Source organism: Mixophyes fleayi, chromosome 5, assembly GCF_038048845.1.
Source record: "Mixophyes fleayi isolate aMixFle1 chromosome 5, aMixFle1.hap1, whole genome shotgun sequence".
NCBI lineage: Eukaryota > Metazoa > Chordata > Amphibia > Anura > Limnodynastidae > Mixophyes > Mixophyes fleayi.
The window spans coordinates 31,289,764-31,309,210 of record NC_134406.1 but is presented as its reverse complement, the minus strand read 5'-3'; the positions used below and the strand labels follow the sequence as shown (position 1 = coordinate 31,309,210).

General features: G+C 38.8%; 1 protein-coding gene across 1 annotated transcript in view; it reads left to right on the top strand.

The window, feature by feature from the left end:
- The window catches only part of C5H10orf67 (chromosome 5 C10orf67 homolog), a 93,082-nt gene that overhangs the window by 44,069 nt on the left and 29,566 nt on the right, over positions 1-19,447 (top strand). The window contains exons 10-12 of the mRNA XM_075211228.1: positions 17,833-17,967; positions 18,999-19,084; positions 19,159-19,224. Of these exons, the coding sequence (XP_075067329.1) occupies positions 17,833-17,967; positions 18,999-19,084; positions 19,159-19,224 (287 nt within the window). The remainder of the gene's footprint in view (positions 1-17,832; positions 17,968-18,998; positions 19,085-19,158; positions 19,225-19,447) is intronic.

Below are 19,447 nucleotides of genomic sequence, written 5' to 3'. Positions count from 1 at the left end.
TCTACTCTTTAATTTACCTCCTTGTATTTTACCTGATGCTGGGGAACAAACCTTTTCCAATTGGAAAAAAAAAATCTTGCTGGAAAAATGTTATGAAAACTGCTGCTGGTATTAAAAACCAGTATCTTAAACATAGTACCCGATCCCTGTACATAGACACACGATAAATGTATGTGAATATATATGTAAGTAAAGCAAATTATAGGATACATTGTATTCATACTGCTAAAGTATTAAACAAATAAAAAAAATCTAGTTGATCTATTATGTAGAGGAAATAATATGTAAAAGAAGCCGGAGGCAGCAGCTGCTGCTTGGTCCTTTCATTGATCTGAAGGATTTGCAAAGTGTTCACTCTTAACCCCCATCATCTTCCTGGCAGAGGACCAATGTGGCAGCCTGAAAACTTGCTTTGCAGAGCATGGGGTTGGGATTTGCATCTTTAGAGAGTTTACTCACCTTGGGCCTGATTTATTAAGGATCTTAACTTGAGAAACTTCTTATTTCAGTCTCCTGGACAAAACCATGTTACAATGCAGGGGTGCAAATTAGTTTTCTGTTTTGCACATACGTTAAATACTGACTGTTTTTTCATGTAGCACACAAATACTTGATGGCTTATTTGTACACTGAAATTTAAAGTTGATATTTGTGTGCTACATGAAAAAACAGGCAGTATTTAACTTATGTGCAAAACAGAATACTAATTTGCACCCCCTGCATTGTAACATGGTTTTGTCCAGGAGACTGAGATAAGAAGTTTCACAAGTTAAGATCCTTAATGAATCAGGCCACTTGTCAATGGAAATAGACCAGTTTGCAGCGTTCAGACAGTAAGTGTTGGTGCTGTTCTCTTTCTGCTGAGTATAGCAGTGGATACCTACTTGTATCTACAACAGTACACTATAACTGATAAACAAAAGACTGTGACATATATTTCTTTGTTTTCCCTTCAGTTACAGTTATAGGTTCCACAGTAAAACATTTTCCAATCTGGTTAAAAATCCGGCATCTTCAGGTTTCCCAACACTTCATCTCCAGGTTATTCCCTTTAGGAAGAATTAGTTTATACCATACTTGCCAACTTGATAATCTTGGATTCCGGGAGCCTGCGGAGGAGGTGGGCGTGACGGGGGCGGGGCTCCAAAATGTGCGTCATTTTGGACCTGCCCCATGATGTAATGACGCAAACGTGTCATTTGACAGTGGGGGGCGGAGCCAAATGCTGCGATTCACCAGGAATCGCGGCGTTTGGGACCTTATTCTGCCCACTTCACTAGGAAGTGGGGCACTTCCTAGTGAAGTGGGCAGATCCGGGAGATTGCCACACTCTCTCGGGAGTCCGGGAGACTCTCGCAAAATGCGGGAGTCTCCCGGACATTCCGGGAGAGTTGGCAAGTATGGTTTATACGTGTCGGCATATATTACAGTGGTCACAGTCATTATGAGACTACCAAAATTATTTTAGCCTTGTGAGATGTGAGGATGTCAGCCATGTGGAGCCAATGGTTCATAGAGATAGGACTATTAGCATTTATCTGGAACTGTTTATACTTTAGGGAGCGATGTCAAAGCAGTGGAGTAGTCAGTTGGTGAGAAATGTTAAAGGTAATATTTAATATAAAGAGAATATAAAGGACCATATGTAGTAATATAATCTGTATATATATAAGCTAACGTATTGAGACAAAATACTTTGAAGAAAGTTAGGTGATGGTTAGGATGAAAACCAGGTGAAGTCACGTAGATTAAAACAGGTGGACTTCTGTGGCCAAAATAGTCAAGAGTTCTGTGAGTGTTAATGTGGAGAAACGGCATTGAGCTGGGAGTAAGTCACTGGCCACTCTTGTGGTTTTCAATAGACTGTTGTGGGTGGTAAACAGATTGTAAGAGGTCAAGCAGACAACTAAAGAAGAGAAATGGGGTCAATCCGTTGTAAATAAGCCATTCAGAAAGCTGAGAAATGAGTGGATGTAGTAAGAGGAGGCGGAAGTTTACATGGGGTCATGAAAAGATTTCCTTAGTATAGGTGTAATTAGTATGCGTAGAAGTGACATCTTTAGAAGTAAATGGGAAAGGCTATAGCAACTATATATAGTTAATGAGGGTACATAAAGCTTCCACTTTAATAGCATAAAAGATGTACTTGTACATTGGCATTATTGATCCATTTATTAGGCAAATTGTTTGTGGCTCATTTGAACATGATGGATTGGTCAATAAGAAGCCCCTCCCCTCTTAACCCGAACCACTTTTCCATGTTAAGTGTTCTCCCACCCCCACTAAGTGCTTAACCCTAATTCCCTCAACCCACCCATTTTAAACTATCCCTAACCTCCTATGTTGGTCTTTTAATATGTAACCATTTCAGATTTAATGTAATTCAGGACTAAAATTTATGTATATGTGAAGGTTATCTAAATGAATTAAAGGGGGCATGCGAAGAGTATAACATTATCCTTTTCCTATTTACCCCCCCCCCCAAAATTTTAATTATATATTGTGATGTTGGTTAGACTGGATAGTGCTACAGAATTTGCTGGCGCTTTATAAATAAATGATGACGATAATAGTGTAGGCTAGGGGGTAAATATATCAAGCTGCGGATTTGAAAAAGTGGGGATGTTGCCTAAAGCAACCAATCAGATTCTAGCTGTCATTTATTTAGTACATTCTACAAATTGACAGAATCTGTTTGGTTGCTATAGGCAACATCTCCACCTTTTCAAACCGACAGCTTGATAAATTTACCGCCTAGGAGTTAAAACTGATTCTACCTTAACAAATTTGAATGCATGTGCATGCATTTAAGCTTTTAAGAAGCCCTACATATCATTAGGCCAACAGGAACATTGCTGAAGGATAAAGAACTTCATAGAAGTATGTTGTTATTTTTCTTACACCTGTTACATGAGGGACTGTTCATCAGAAACTGCTCAACTATTATGTAGAACTCGTCAGGCAATATCTTCCTTCCAGAATGAAAACCGCTCTTAAATATTGCAGAGCTTTGTCTCTGTCTGTTTTCCTGCAGAAAGAAAATAGCTTTTGTAAGTGTAATATACCTCAATCCACATTTAGGATTAATTTTCAGCTCCATGCTGTTATACATCTCCGTGAGAATCACCATAGTACATTGCAGCTTAAACAATATTAGGCTCTTCAGTCAGTATGTTTAGGCTAAATCCTGGTTATAGTTTCTCTCTTGCTGAAATGGAAAATTCGAGGTGTAATGCTACAGTTTCTCTCCCACATATTGTTTTCTAGCATGACAAACACGCGGTTTCACAATGAGCTTGCTGAAGCCTGATAGACATTAGAGAAAGTATGTTCCAGTGTCCTTGGGTTTGAGCAAATAAAGAGATCTCTTAGCAGTAATGTATTGTTCTAAGGAACCTTTCACTCATTTTAGTGAATGTATCATTGCAACTATAAGCCAGAACAGACTGAGATTTGTAAAACACTATTGTATCCTCTTACCAGGGAAAAGTTTACACATTTATCACTAATAACAGCGCTTAAAGAACCAACGCATTTCACACCTAAACAGTGATATCTGGAGATGCACGGTCAGTTTAAACCCTATGTGCTATAAAGTGTCTGTTAGATGCCGTTCTCGCTCTTTTCCTTCGCAGCGGGGACGGGTGGCTTTGGCTCCTAGCACTGCGCGCCTGCTGTCTAGCAACAGGACACGACTTCCTGGGTCTTCAGCCGGCCTGATAGAATAGAAACATCCCGTTGCAACATGCACTTCCCATGCAGCTAAGACCGAATCTACTTTCGTAGGTCCCTGGTGCATACCGGGGGTGTGTTAGACTTCACAGCATTTAGTAACTGCTAGCAGTTATACATCCATTCTCCCCAGTGTGATTGTGACATTGTCATCTCTGCTAAAACCAAAACCCTGTGACTATCAAATGATAAACAATAATTGTAAAGAACAGCTGTGATAGTAAAATTCAATAAAAGTAACAAACCTACTAAAAACAGTATGATAAGATAGAAAGAAAATATGAAGTTACATCCTTAGTACTATTGTTTTATTGTCATCCTGGTACCAACTGATTTCACTTCAACTCAACCGAATAGAAGGGCAAAATCCTTAGTCCTCTTTTTGTATCACTCCATGATAGTCCAAGATGAGAACTGAGGACTTTTTGCCCTACTGTGAGGGTTGGGGGTTTTAAATATAGTAAAGGTGCTTGGATGACATTAGGACAACATGAGTACTAAGGATGCATATTCTTCTTTTTTTTTTTTTTTTTATTCAACTGTTGTTTTTCCATTTTATTTTATTTTTTAACAAGGATGGGAAAATGTTTTGTTCCGTTAACAGTAATTAATAAAATCCATTCTTTTTTATTTACTGCATGTAGTGTGCTGATGGCACTGTGGGACCACTATTGGAGTGCATCAGCTTCTTGTCACATGTCAGGGATTTAGCAATAAACTTGAGCTGGTCCTGCTCCTACTGCTGTAACGTCTTTCATACTAAATAACGAAACTGGACCTCTAGAAGGTGTTTGCCATCACTGGGCATAGCATGTTAATAACTAGAGGAAGGGGTTTGGTTCAATGATGGGAAGCAAGCGGCCCAAGGGCAGCATTCACCTGCAACCCCAGCCTTCTGTCCCCACCCTAGTTCTTATTCTCTGCTTTTTGCCCCGCCAAGCTTTATCCATGGCCACATCTGTTTTGAAGAGCTGGGGACGTGGAAGATCATCTCTGGTCATAAAGCAAATAGAACTTTAAACTTGATATTATTTTTGTCTGAAGCTGGGGAGGCTCCAGGGGAGGACCCCCCACCTAGCACACTGCCCACTCAGCAGAAAAGAAGACCATAGGAGGATAAGTAGAATAGAATGGTATGATGAAGGGTCACAGTGTGATGAAGGGGGCAGCAGTGTGATGATGGGACAGACATATCGTAAGCCCTCTCGGACAGGGTCCTCTCTACTAATTGTCCCACGTCTTACTCCTGTTCCTCATATTTCCTACCATGTCTCTGCTGCCCTCTGTGTGAGTCCCCATAGCACTACTCACACTCATCTGATCTATTGACATGTATGACCTCATCTATTTGTTACTTGCTTCTGTATCCAGCGCTACGGAATCTGTGGAGCCTAATAAATAATAATAATGGCTGTTATTTGTTGCTATTATTGTTGTGACTTTAAGCAAAGAAAAGCCTGACCACTTTTGTATCCTAAAATACATTAATTTGTGAGACATATAGTGATGTAGGGCACAAGACTTACAGGAGTCTGGACTGGAGAAGAGGAGGAGTCTGGGCTGGAGAGGGGGAGGAGTTGGGATTAATCAGTAAACTGCCCCTTATAAGAGAAGTCTAGATCTGCCCCTCGCCTCTCTAAAGTACAGGAAGGTTATGCAGCGCCAACAGCACATCAGAGGAGGAGGGATTGGCAGTCTGCACCATCCTTCCTCCGTGGGAAAGATCTGCAAGATTCCTGCTTACTAAAGCATGGTAAATGATATTTAAACAGGGTGTTATTAGTCATTGGATTAGTGGTAGGTGGTTCGGTAATCCCAGTGAGGGCTGAGGAGTGTTTTATGTGTAGTCATATTGAATTGTCAGATTTATATGTTATAGCTTGTAACACTGTCTATTCTATTTTAAAATGCCTGTTGATATTTTTTTATTAGAATGGTGTCTCTTGGCTAAATGTCTTGTCATGTAACTGAAATTAAGCATTATATGGGGCCCACCACTGGCCTAGTTAGATTGTATTGCTGAATATCCTCCGTTTGAAGTTATCTAATTTTTGGGACAACTAATTGGCAGTGCTTTTACATAAAAATGGATTGCAAAAATTTTAGTTTGGCAGTGGCGATGACCATTTTAACATAAATTAAGCCAGCACCTATATACTACCCATATATAACTTTTAATAGCTTAGATAGATGTCTGTAATACAGAGTTATAACATGCATTTAGTTTCTTTATTAAACCAACATAGCACACTTTGATAGTGAAGAAATATTTAATTCCCTATAAGCCTTACTATGAAATGTGCTAGTTCTTTGTATATCAAGGATTATAATAGTTCAGTAACTACTAAGTATCACCGTTCATATTCTATTCTAATTTAGGTACATTGTGAGCATGGTCATAAGTAGCACTCTAATCGTATGCAGATTTAGGAGAAGGACTGGTGAATTTACAAATACACAGGTGCTAGATCGCCCCTTTTATCACTCCCCAATGTATTCCTCCTAATCCTCTCTTTTTTTTTTTTTTTTTTTTTTTTTTGGTTTGTTGTGTTTGTAAAACAGTCGGCTTGTATTTTGTTGATGTTCTTATTCCATTCACTCACATACATATGCAGGCATCCCGGCTTGGCTTTGAGAAGTCATTATTGCCTATGTTAAATCCGCTTGTCAATACAATTTATCAAACGCCCTTACAAGAATGAAGCAGTCATTGACACCTTCCGTCTCGCAGAGCCTACCAGCCTAATGAATATGTTAATGCCAGTTATCAATGCTGAGACCAAAGCTCTTCACTCTGGCTGTGATTCAGAACAAGTGCTGGCTGCTGCTCCTCAATAAAACATGAGTGCTTTATATTTCATTTTCATAGCCTCTAAGTTCCACCTAAGCGGGTGTAATAGATTACTATTGTAAACTCCCACGTGCATTATTTATTTATTATTATTTTTTTATTTGTTCAAAAGTCGTATGTTTCTCTTTTCCAGAGTCGCTGTTTTTCACCCTCAACAGGTGTAGGGTGTTTGTCTAGATTAATAAGATTTAGTTGCCCCTCGTGAATATTGAAGAATAATGTAGTCGGTTTTTTTTGTTTGTTTGTTTGTTTTTTTGCTTTTTAAGCACAATTGTTTTATTACAAATTATAAGTCAAATAAACAGGCAAAAAAATCCAAGTGCTGGTGCAACTTTCTGCTTGTATTAAACTGGCTAACGGTTGATGCCCACCTTCCCCATGGTAAGTTGCACCAGAAATAAGACAAGTAAGCAGAAATAAATCGAGAGAGATTTGGTAGAGAACAAAACTGCATGACGCCAGCCGTCACCATAAACATTGGGTGTGCCCTTCTGCCCCCCTGCTCATTGGCCTTGGAGATCTCACCTGCCCCTTCCCTGGCTTCCATTGAACTCCCCACCAAGATCTTGCTCTTCAGCCACAATGCGTCTGTCCGCGGTGCTTCTCCGCCTCAGCTGTGATCCATCTGCAACAAAACATGTTAGCAAGTCATAATATTTCTAAACAATTCTAAAAAGTGTGTGTGGTTGGGAAAACCATTAATAGATTTAAACTTTCTAGTTTAAATTACCACTAAATAGCCACTATTGAGAGGACGGCACCATCTCTCTTTTTCATGGAGCATCCCATTCCCATTGTGTCCCATTTACCCATGTTTAAATTAAAACGGCAGGGGAAAAGAGGCGCAGATGGAAAGAGTTCTCCTTTTGTCTATATAACTAGCTAATAACCCCCCTTTGCTCCTATTGGGAGGCCCACCCTTGGCGTTTATCACCCGTCCAGCCTATGTGGCCTTCTGTTCTCTAAAACTGGATACCCACCGCAATGCCTAGATTAGTTCTGATGTTTCTGCATTGCATTCCCTCTGTGTGCCTGACCACAACCCAAGCATGTCATGATTAAGAACTTACATGCGTTTCTGTGGCCCAGCACCCTTATTAAAAGCACTTGCCCAAATTACTGCAGCTTAACCGCTTGTTTGATTTTCCTGTCTAACTCTTCCGTGTCCTCCAGAGGATTTGTTAGGGTCTGGTTTAACAACCTTTAATTACATTCACTCATTTCTGTGCCAAGCGCTGCGTTTACTCCTTGTGGCATCCTCCATGCAGGTATAAAAAGTGCTCCACTTTGCATACAAATGAGACTGCGCACCATGTAAGTAAGCTGTGTGATTTCTTGTGGGATTAACAGTGTGGAGAGGCAGCTATTTCTTTATAGTCACTTTTCATCTCTCATTTTACTTATTTAAACAGGAAATTGCAAAGTCACTGTTTTGATTTCTTCTACTCGAGGTAGACACAGTGGTGACATAAACCTGTTTGTCTGTTTCTTAACTTACCTCTAGAACCTCAGTTTCTCAGCATTCCAGTGACTCATCCTAAATCTATATATATTTTATACATTGTTTACCATTGGCAGATGCTGTTACATCATACAAATAATTATGCCATCACATAATTAGGTTTTTAATTATTTCGCAACTGGTGACACTCAGGAAATTATAAGGAGTCCTTTTTCCTTTCTTTTTAGATTAACCTCAGTAAAGTGTTTATTTTTAATTGATGTCACAGAGTGCCCCAATATTACATGTTTCTCCTTCTTTTTTGCTCTTTGGAATTGAATGTATAGTGCATGTTTAGGGTGCCCCAAACGTTAATCAGTATTGGCTTATTAAAGAAGAAATACAACATAAACGGGATTGTGACTACCTAGTGCGGTGGTAATTACTCTGGTATTACATCATACAAATGTAGTACTGGCCTCACTTAAATTTAATTGCCCTTACATCATACATAGAATTTTATGAAGACCTGTAAAGTTACAGTAGATGTCTGATGTCTGATTTTAATACCCGCATCTTAAAAACAGATATTATGTTCTGCTCATCTATTGTGCTACAGTATCCGTCAATTTACTAGTGTTTTGAACACATCAATTAGGGTTTAGAAGGTTTTTTTTATCGTAATAGCTCAATACAAATATGTGCATTCACATACAATACATATGGGAAAAGGAATGGGCCATGACAATAACCATGATCACTTTTTCATAGCGACAATTGTTTTGTTGTTTTTCCGCAACATATTACATGTGTCCACAGCAAACACAAAGTGTTTACTGTATCCAAAGATAACTGCCTGATTTTTCTGCTTCTCTCCATTATATTTCTTTTTTTTATTAAGCATCAACACCTAAAGGCTCTTTTTTGTAAGGTAAACCTGTGTAATAGACAAATTACAGAACCTGGTTGGTTGCTATGGGTTACAGCACAGTTACCTGTGCAACAGTTTTCAGAAACATCCCCGTCTGTGCATAGAGCAGTCATAGTTGGGACTAAACTGTATACCCCTTACTGTCCCGATCCCTGACCTCAAAGGGGCGGGGTTTGATAGTAAATGGGTGGAGCTTTGTCAATTTTACAATTTGCTGGTGGAGTTTGGGCAGAACTGAACTGGAAGATGGGAATATCAACCGTACGGGCAAACCTATGCTCCCAAGTCTAGTGCTGGTTATTATGCTTTGGATATAGAGTGCAATAGGGCACCAGGTTAGGTAATATACACTTGTCCCCAAAGGACAAGAGCTATTATGATTATAGAGCTACTTTTAATCATGAATGACTTTAATTACATTTTAATGTGCAAGTTATAATTAGCCATGTACTAGTGACAATGAGTGGATATATTGTGGACCTGATTCAATAAGGAATGCAAGCAAGTACGCCCGTATTCAGCAGGAAGAGGATCTGAAGAAACATTTCTAGTGGAATATGGGTGTAAGTATTCTCTGCCTATACGGCACTTGCCGTATGTAGACAGACACAACACACTGCAGGATACGCACAATGCAGATGTATATATAAAGTCCCATCAGAACACACACAAAAACAATTACATACATTAACAAATGTTAATAATTTTATCATTAATGAAAGCAAGCATTAAAAAAAGTTTATACGTTTTTTGGTTTGTTTTTTTTAACAGGAAATACATTTATCATGATGTTATTAATGCCTACTATACATAAAATGCATTTTTATAGTTGCTCTTAATTGCAAACACATGTTACAGCATGCATACATTTCTGTTATTACTATCATTTGGCACTTACACCTGTAGCTGGTGCAAATGATAAGATTGAAAATAACATCCCTCGAACATACCCAGAGCTTGAATTGGTGGGATGTGCTTACGTACGCCCTTACTGTACATAGACTGTTCCACCTTCAAATCGTACCGGCAGTCGGTAGTGTTCTTTGCGTTCGGAGATGAATTGGACGCACTTGGCATATAGTCAGTTTCTGAGCATACGCAGAACAATTTTACCCAAAATATGGCACGTATCAGGATTTACTTTCCTTAAGAAATCAGGCCCTGTATGTTTTAATATTGTAACCAATCTGAACTTTATTCCTGGGAACGAATCTTTATAATATTGTATTTTGCTTTTTTTTATTTTCCCGGTTATGGAGATATCTCAACATATATCTTATATTTATGTCTTTTATGTCCGTGTCAATTTTGGTTGATCGTGGTTGCTAAGTACAGTTTTAAATATAAGTGCCATTGTGGTTTTATCATTTGCATTAGATGTAGCTTTGAGTATTTTTGGGCGTACCTTTCCCAGTGCTGCTTTTATTATATTTTTAATAGGTTACAATATTTTATTAATTATTCCTTTCTATCACAGTACTTATAACCCTATATATTTTTCCAATCAATTTGTGAATCAATAAAAATGAGGTGATTACTGTTTAGACCACGGGTCGGCAAGTGAACCAGTTTTACCGGAGCTCTGCAGCTGTCTCGCTAAAGCTGCCGAAGATGGATGAAACGGCGCAGCTGCAGCAGCATCTTTGGCTGCTTTAGTGCTTTAATACTATGAATTGGGGGCACAGCTATGTGTCATACTATGAGTTGGGGGCACTGCTATGTGTCATACTATGAATTGGGGGCATAGCTATGTGTCATACTATCAATAAAGGGCTCACTGTGTATGTTCCCGTAAACCTTACATCAACCTTAGAATTCTAAACATTTTGCATGCAAATAAACACACGGAGACATGTATAAGTTATTAAAAATTGCCAGAACTTTTATTATGATTTTAACTTTAACTAAAACCTATGGTGGCGGAGAAAGGGCACTGTGAAACAACTCTCAAGCTGATAACACAATATCACAATTGGACTGGCGCAAACCGCCGTACGTCCACAACCACAGGGAGCAAATCCCATCATAACTTGTGCTGAGTTGGCGTCAGAGTGACTGCCCCTTTAAAACTCACGCTGCCCTCCCTCACCGAGCCGGACAGGGACCCTCCTCACCGAAGGGCCAAAAAGGGAGTTACTGGTGCCTCAAAGGGGGGCAGTGACCTACGACAACTACCTGTGCGCCCACAAATCAGCCGCTGAACGCAGTGCCTTCCTACCGCAGCATAAACCCAGAAATACTTGCAACTAGGAGTGGGTGGGTGGGATCTCGTGCTGTGGAATGAGGCAGAACAGGAAGTACAGCCTTCTTTACTAATCAAGGTCCCTCCCACTGGAGCACACATTGGTCGGGTCAAAACCTATGTTAACCCCTTCAGGTAAGATTTCAGCTTACTACAAACCCTGTCGCCCTTTAAGTGCATTCGTCCTATGCAGCCTCACTTGTCATTAGGGGCACAGCTATGTGTCATACTATGAATTGGGGGCACAGCTATGTGTCATACTATGAACTGGGGGCACAGCTATATGCCATACTATGAATTAGGGGCACAGCTATGTGTCATACTATGAGTTGGGGGCACAGCTATGAGGCATGGTACAAATTGGGGGCACTATTGTGTCGTAATATGAATTAAGATACCATTTGTTGGTCAAATTACTATTAATCTTATTATATTAGCATCATAAAATAAGACATGATTATATAAGATATAGATATACTGTACATATATTAGATTTTAGCTGGCACACTGAAGGAAGAAAGGTTGCCAATCTCTGATCTAGACTCTACTTCAGAGGTGTCCAAACTCAGTCCTCAAGGGCTACCAACAGTTCATGTTTTCAGGATATCTTTAATCATACACAGGTGAGTTAATCTATTTGGCTGGGTCAGTAATTATCCAACCTGTTTCTTCAAACAGACATCCAGAAAACATGACCTGTTGGTAACCCTTGAAGACTGAGTTTGGACACTTCTGCTTTACTGATTTGTTTTTAGTCTTAGTAATTGCACTCAAATTTCTTCCAATAACATTTTTTTTAAGACAATTCTTCTTTCTGTTAGACCGATTTAATTGGAAAATATAACGTAATAGTTATAAAACTACCTTTAACTGATTTTCGATTATGGCCAATGTTACATTACTTTCTGTCTGGTAAGTGTGAGTCCTGTACTTTTATGTTACAATCTTCTTTATTTTAAGTGAGTATATAAATATACTTTAATAATATTGGCTCCTATTTCAGCTGTCTCTTACCCTTCTGTTTATTTATACAGAGCACTTGAAACCGGATTTGTTTTACAATATTCCTGTTCCTGGTGAGATACATAAAATAAATAATAATTATAAAGAAACCATTACATTAACCATTAAACATCCTTGCACAATGTTAGCACACATTTTGTTCTTTGTTTGCATTGTAGCACTGATTGGATTTGTTATAAACACATAAAAAGCCCGGGACACCTGCATCTAATTCAGAGGCTATGCAAAGGTTTATATTTATTTTTTAACAGAGACTATTTGCACACAGCTCTGAAGCTTAATGTGCGGGCAATAATAGCATTCTTGTGTTACAGCGCTGCACGGTTTTGTTTATTCAGTAGCAATAGAAGTAATAATGTTGTGGCGTAGATTAGTACGACTCTCTTATATAAAAAGGGAAGAGAAGCTTATTTAAAAAGAACCGGTTTACATAAACATAAGACCAGTGAGCAGGTCAAGTAGACTGGATTCGAAAACACTTTGCAGCATGTGCGCTGTTTAAATTTACAATGATCTCATTTGTGCTTCTTCTTTAAGTAGCAACTAAATCACATCCATCATTTTATATCGGTTTATATGCTCATTGTAATTTACTTGCTAGTGTGGGTTTTTTTTCCCTTCCCATTTTTCCATTAGAAATTAACTACTTGCAATTCATCTATCTAGGGCTGTTTTAGGCTGTTTTCACACGAGCATTAAGGAAACGCAATTGTGTTTTTGACCAACACAACATGTGCGGTAAGGGGAGAAGTCAATAGGGAACACGTTGGGCCTGAGTCATTAAGCAAAGCAAGGCAAAAAAAGGAGTAAATTTTCCCCTGGACAAACCATGTTACAATGCAGAGGGTGCAAATTAGTTAATTATTTTGCACATAAGTTAAATACTGGCTGTTTTTTCATGTAGCACACAAATACTTGATAGCTTTATTTGAACACTGAAATTTAAAGTTGATCTAGGACATGCCCTATCCAACTATAAATCTGCCATCACATTCTAAATTTGCACCCCCCCCCTCCAATGCAACATGGTTTTGCCAAGGTGCCAAGTTACTACTTGGTTTTTTTTGCTTTACTCTCCTTAATGAATCAGGCCCATTATGGACCAATGCTTTAATTTGCAGTGAATGCAAGAAAATAAAGCAGGTAGTATCCAAGATCAAGTAACAACAGAAATATAAAGGAAAATATAAATAAAATGAACATAAAAAAAAATCTATGATGCCCTAGGGATGTGTCTAGTTTGTGGATATAGCAAATACACATTGTTATGATAGAGGGGGCTCCTGTATTTAAAATTAGCAGTATCTTATCTTATTAGGGTGATGCCGACATAGAGGTTCCAATGATTTCCATAATCTGAACTCCATTATCCTAATGTTGGGTCCCTCGTGCTTGTGCGCCCTACGCAAGTGCCCATTTTAGGGCAGCACAGTGGCCAAGTGGTTAGCACTTCTGCCTCACAGTGCTGGGGTCATGAGTTCGATTCCCGACCCTGGCCTTATCTGTGTGGAGTTTGTATGTTCTCCCCGTGTTTGCGTGGGTTTCCTCCGGGTGCTCCGGTTTCCTCCACACTCCAAAAACATACAGGTAGGTTAATTGGCTGCTTGACCCTAGTCTCTCCCTCTCTGTCTGTCTGTCTGTGTGTGTGTGTGTGTGTGTGTGTATTAGGGAATTTAGACTGTAAGCTCCAATGGGGCAGGGACTGATGTGAGTGAGTTCTCTGTACAGCGCTGCTGAGTTATTGGCGCTATATAAATAAATAATGATGATTTTGCTCAGAACATATCCCTATGTGTCATGGCTAAATGTATTGTGCAATACTTCTTTTTTTCCCCACACTATATATATGTATGCACGTAATGTAACATTTCAACATCTGCAACATGGTCATTCATATGAACTGAAAAGCGGAAATGCTTTCCAATCAGGATACTTGAAAACCCAGCAAAGTGCTCTTAAAGTGCTGCCGTTTCTATGCTGACAGATGGACAGAGAAAAAGTCACCAAGACTACAAATATAATCACAGACAATAGCAAATTGTTTGGGTGCAGATAACAAAAAGATCAGCCCTTATATTATATGGCCCTTCTACATAGAACCCGCATACTGTGCTGGACTGATGATATGCATCTTTATCTTCCTCCTAAAGATAGATATTTTATCGGTAACAAATGTGCAACAAATTGATTGTATGCGGTAAAGGGTTAAAAGATTGACACTTAGTAAAGAGTTTATCTAGCACAGCTTTTACACCTTTAACTAATCTTGTATTTAGTTTGCAAATATTTTGTTGGAATAAAAAATGTCTTTTATGTTTATGGGTAGAGATCGGACACCTTTGTTTTAAATGAAAGATATATCTCGGCCACTCGAGTTTTACACCTAGATTGGGAAAGTTGTTTGACGGCCTAAAGCCATACTTGCCAACTTTCAGATGTTGGCTTCCGGGAGCCTGCCGGGGGAGGTGGGCGGGATGCCAAAAATCTCGTCATTTTAGACACTACCCCGGTGACGTAATGAGGCAAGCGCCAATTTGGCGGGGCCAAATGCAGCGATTCCCGGAGAATCGCGGCATTTTGGACCAAATTCTGCCCACTTCACTAGGAAGTGGGCAGATTCTGGAGATTGCCATACTCTCCCGGGAGTCCGGGAGACTCACCCAAAATGCGGGAGTCTCCCGGACATTCCGGGAGAGTTGGCAAGTATGCCTAAAGCTAACAAGTGTTCTTATGTTTTATATAGTTGGAGGAAGAAAATGTCCCCTTGCTGGCTATTTACTAAGAGATTTGTAAAATTGCAAGAACCCATACCAAACAAATAGACATTTACTTTGTTTTGCTTCAGTCTTCTACAACATACACTAAGGAAAACAATTGTGTCATTGGTTGTTTAGGAGACTGCACTGTATATATTCTTGGTTAGACAGGAATCAGCAGTACAGGTTTGGGCACAAGACCGTGGTAAATACATTATGACATTTTTCATATGCCAAAAAATGATAAGGGAGAGTTGAGTTTTACCCATAAAGACGTTGATAGGTTAGTATGTCCTGTTAGAGAGGTGCCTATAATTATAGAGTCCGTACACTATCTGGGACCCTACACAGCAGTAGCACTACCCACAAGGTCATCGTTTGCAGGTATGGGAAAGACTTTTTTTTTTTTTATTAATGGCACAATCATCATCATCATCAGCACCATTTATTTATATAGCGCCACTGATTCCGCGGCGCTGTACAGAAAACTCGCTCACATCAGTCCTTGCCCCATTGGGGCTTACAGTCTAAATTCCCTAACATACACACACAGACAGAGAGAGAGAGAGAGACTAGGGTCAATTTTTTGGTAGCAGCCAATTAACCTACTAGTATGTTTTTGGAGTGTGGGAGGAAACCAGAGCACCTGGAGGAAACCCACGCAAACACAGGGAGACCATACAAACTCCACATAATCTTGCTTTATGCAAGATATTTCACCTGTATTCCCCAATATAACACACACATGCAACTGATCCAGCTATACTTCTAATTACTGTACTATTTATCTATTAAATTAATAAGTTTGTGCTTGTCAACATGTCTGCTTTAATTATATAGATGAAAGTATTTGGCAGGATGATTCGGAAACAAAATATATTTATGGTTGTACACACTTCTTTTGTATACCTGAGTACACAAAGAGTCGGCAGTAGTCGATTCAAAAATTGTGGTCTTAGGGAGGTTGTTTTAGTGCTTATAGGCCAGTGTCTGTATTGCGGGGAAAGTGGATGTGTCATCTGGTGACAGCTTGGAGTGGAACGGAGCAGGGTTCACTGCAAACGTCCTCATCAAAGTTGAAAGTTCATCTCGGGCAGAGGTTAGGCCGTATATTCAATGCAAAGATAAACTTGCTTTTGTTCTTGCTCTATGATGTGATATTATTTGTGATGGTATTTTACATAACACTTAAATATAATGCAGCTATAAAATAAACAAAGCCTATGAGGATATATGGCAGAATATCTATTTATGTGGGAACATTATAGTAACAGATTCATTTTAATTGAAATTAAACTTGCATGGCCAACCATAGCAAGTGGTATTTTATATTTGATAACAATTTTTTGGAAGGTTTACTGTTTCTGAGGTTGTTTTTATGTGTTTTTTTTTTTTTTTAAATATATCTTTTTTGGTTAGATTTTTAAACTTGGCAAACTGGTATAAAACCTGATACATAAATCATTAACGGGCAAATATTGCACAATATTCATTTGAAGTCATGTAAGATTTGGACAGAAGAAAACGGCATATTAGGAGAGCAGCTTCAAGATCACATTGTAAAGGGATATTAACGTATAAAGTGTTATTAAAGTAACTTATTACACATTTGCTATTACAGCACAAACAAAATTCTGATTTAAAATTTTGAGTGTTACTCTTTCTATTACTCCGGTTTATAAAAATTACTTGATTTCTCTATGTACAGGTGGTATTACGATTTCTCTTTATGTACAGTTCTTTATATATATTATTGAAGTGTAACACAACCAAAGCAAAAACTATAGTTTTGGGTGGAATTAGGTGAGCTTAGGTAAACTACAAAATCTCACTTACCTTTGCCTGTCCTTTGGATGAAAGAGAAGCTCAAGAGGCTTCTTTAACCCTCAAATAGTTTTAGATTGCCGAGCAGGAGGATCATCTCCTTGGGACTGCCATTGGCAACGCGGGATCTGCAGGGCCAGGGGAGCGTTGGTAAGTGAGGTTTTGTTTTTGTTTAACGCTCCCAATTTCACTATTAATTTTTAGCTTTGGGTGGATTTACCCTCTAAGTTTATGCAAAGAATCTGTTATCTTTCATGTGTTAGTTTAATAATTTATGGTTCGGTAGCCCATGACTTTCCCAATGAAAGCAGAACCCAGTTCTTACCCTGTCCTTTGGATATATGTGTTGTATTATTATTATTTATATAGCGCTCCACATACACAGTAATAAACAAGACTGGGCATTAACAAACAAAGAGGTTAGAGTGCGCAACTGGAACGCTTACCATCTATAGGATAGTCGGATAGTCATTATCATCATCATCAACACTTATTTATATAGAGTCTCCGTCTCTGTGTGTATCTGTGTTAAGGAATTTAGACTGTAAGCCCCAATGGGGCAGGGACTGATGTGAGTGAGTTCTCTGTACAGCGCTGCGGAATTAGTGGTACTATATAAATAAATGATGATGATATATAGCACCAGCAAATTCCATAGTGCTTTGAATAGGCCTGAGACTTTTCTTATTCTATAGCCTGGGAAATGTTTGACTTTTCTGTAGATTTATACTTAAGTGGACTAATTATGTTCCAAAGTATAGTAGATGTGGACCCCCCATCCTCCCAAAATACACATACCTTTGTCACTTATTGAAAAGCGAACCATATCGTTCTCATATCATAGTTGTAGTCTGGAGCTGATCTTATAGGACTCTACGTGTACTGAAATGGTGAAGAACATCTAAGAAAGGAGCTAGTGAATGTGCCTAAGTCTTACAACCGTGGCCTTAGCAATATGTGAGGCAGACTTCTACATTCGAAATTCATATGCCCATGTCAAATTTAAAATACTATTTTAATTATTATTGCCAGCAAACACAACTCCAGCGAGAACATGAAGAAAAACTCATGGCAGAGATTCAGAGACATAAACAGCAATTGATTCTTGAAGCAGAGAAGCTAAAGGACATGAAAGAAAAAACCAAGTCACCTAAACCTGATCTAGACGTGAGTAGTTCTTTACTGCAATGAGCCTTGCAAGACCTTACACAGAAATTGCGTTTGCAGTGGAGGCAGTCATTTTCTGGGCTGGACCATTGTGATTGCAGCCTATCAAGTCAGTATAGACCAGTGACATCACCAAACGTTAGGGCTAATAATATTCATGAGACACAAACGATATTAAAGAGGCGCTGGCTTCTGTTAAATTGATGTCTGCATTTTCGTTAACTCTGACCACACAATGGATGCCCCCAGTGAGTGAAGCTTTTAAGTATCTTGGCTCTGTCAATTTGATAGGGTGGAGAAATTGTAGCAATTTATGTAAGAAAATATGTATTCTTGCTATAGAATAAGGACTTAGTTTAACACGTTACTTTCTTAGACAGTGCCCATATTATATTATTTACATACAAATCAGAGGGGTATATTATTTTATAAGTTGTGTTTATTTTGCATTAATTAACATGATTGGAAGCTTCTTCCTCAACTGATTGAAAATTATCTTTGATAATTTAGCTTTGATAGAACACCAGCGTAAATCAGTGATGTAAGCCCTATTCTCTATCCTGGGACATGTGACAATACTATAGTCACACCTTGGGGTAAATGTATTTTCGTCCCATTTTGTCAACTCGCGGTAGTTCGGCGAGTTGACAGCTTAAATTTAAAGCTGCGCTGCCTTGTAAAGGGAAGTTTCCCTTTACAAGGCAGCGCCGCTTTAAATTTAAGCTGTCAAGTCGCCGAACTACCGCGAGTTGACAAAATGGGACGAAAATACATTTACCCCCCTTGTGTTTATAATGTAATGTTTAAATTATTCATCAGCAAGCAAGCTTCAATCTTATTCAAACCGCGCCAACTATTTAGAATAGCCACACCCACTGTTTGGTATCACCACTTCTACTATTTTCCCACATTGAGACACACATTCCTGATTGGTGTTGCCCTGGCTACACTACTGCCTGTAATAAATAATACAATATAATATCCCCTAAAATGTACTGCATACATTACAACAACATTTCCCCTTCTATCAGGGTATGAATGCAGACAAGGAAAAGCTGCTGGCACAGATTAAGAAGCTTTTAAGTGTAAAAGAAGGAGATGCAAAGACCATAGAGAGGTACAGTGATTCTTTTATACACACAAAGTATCCTCGGAGCTTCAGATTTCCACGTAACACCTTCTACTTTTTAGGTTACAGAGGGAGCTTGAAAGACTCAATAGAACTTGGGAAAAGAAGTTTGACATTCTAAAACAAAGGTAAGAATTAATGTTGTGTCCCAGGCAATACCTCAGCTCATGGTGTCCTGATCTACAGTCATTGTCTTCAGGCCAATACTGTCATGGCCATGACACTTGGCACCCTTGCACTCTTTTCAAATAACGCTAAACATAAAATGAAATTAACAATAGAATTTGGTCTCCACAATTCTTTCTCTGTTATTATACAGAACCTTTGTTTTTTTATTCTGACCTTAATGTA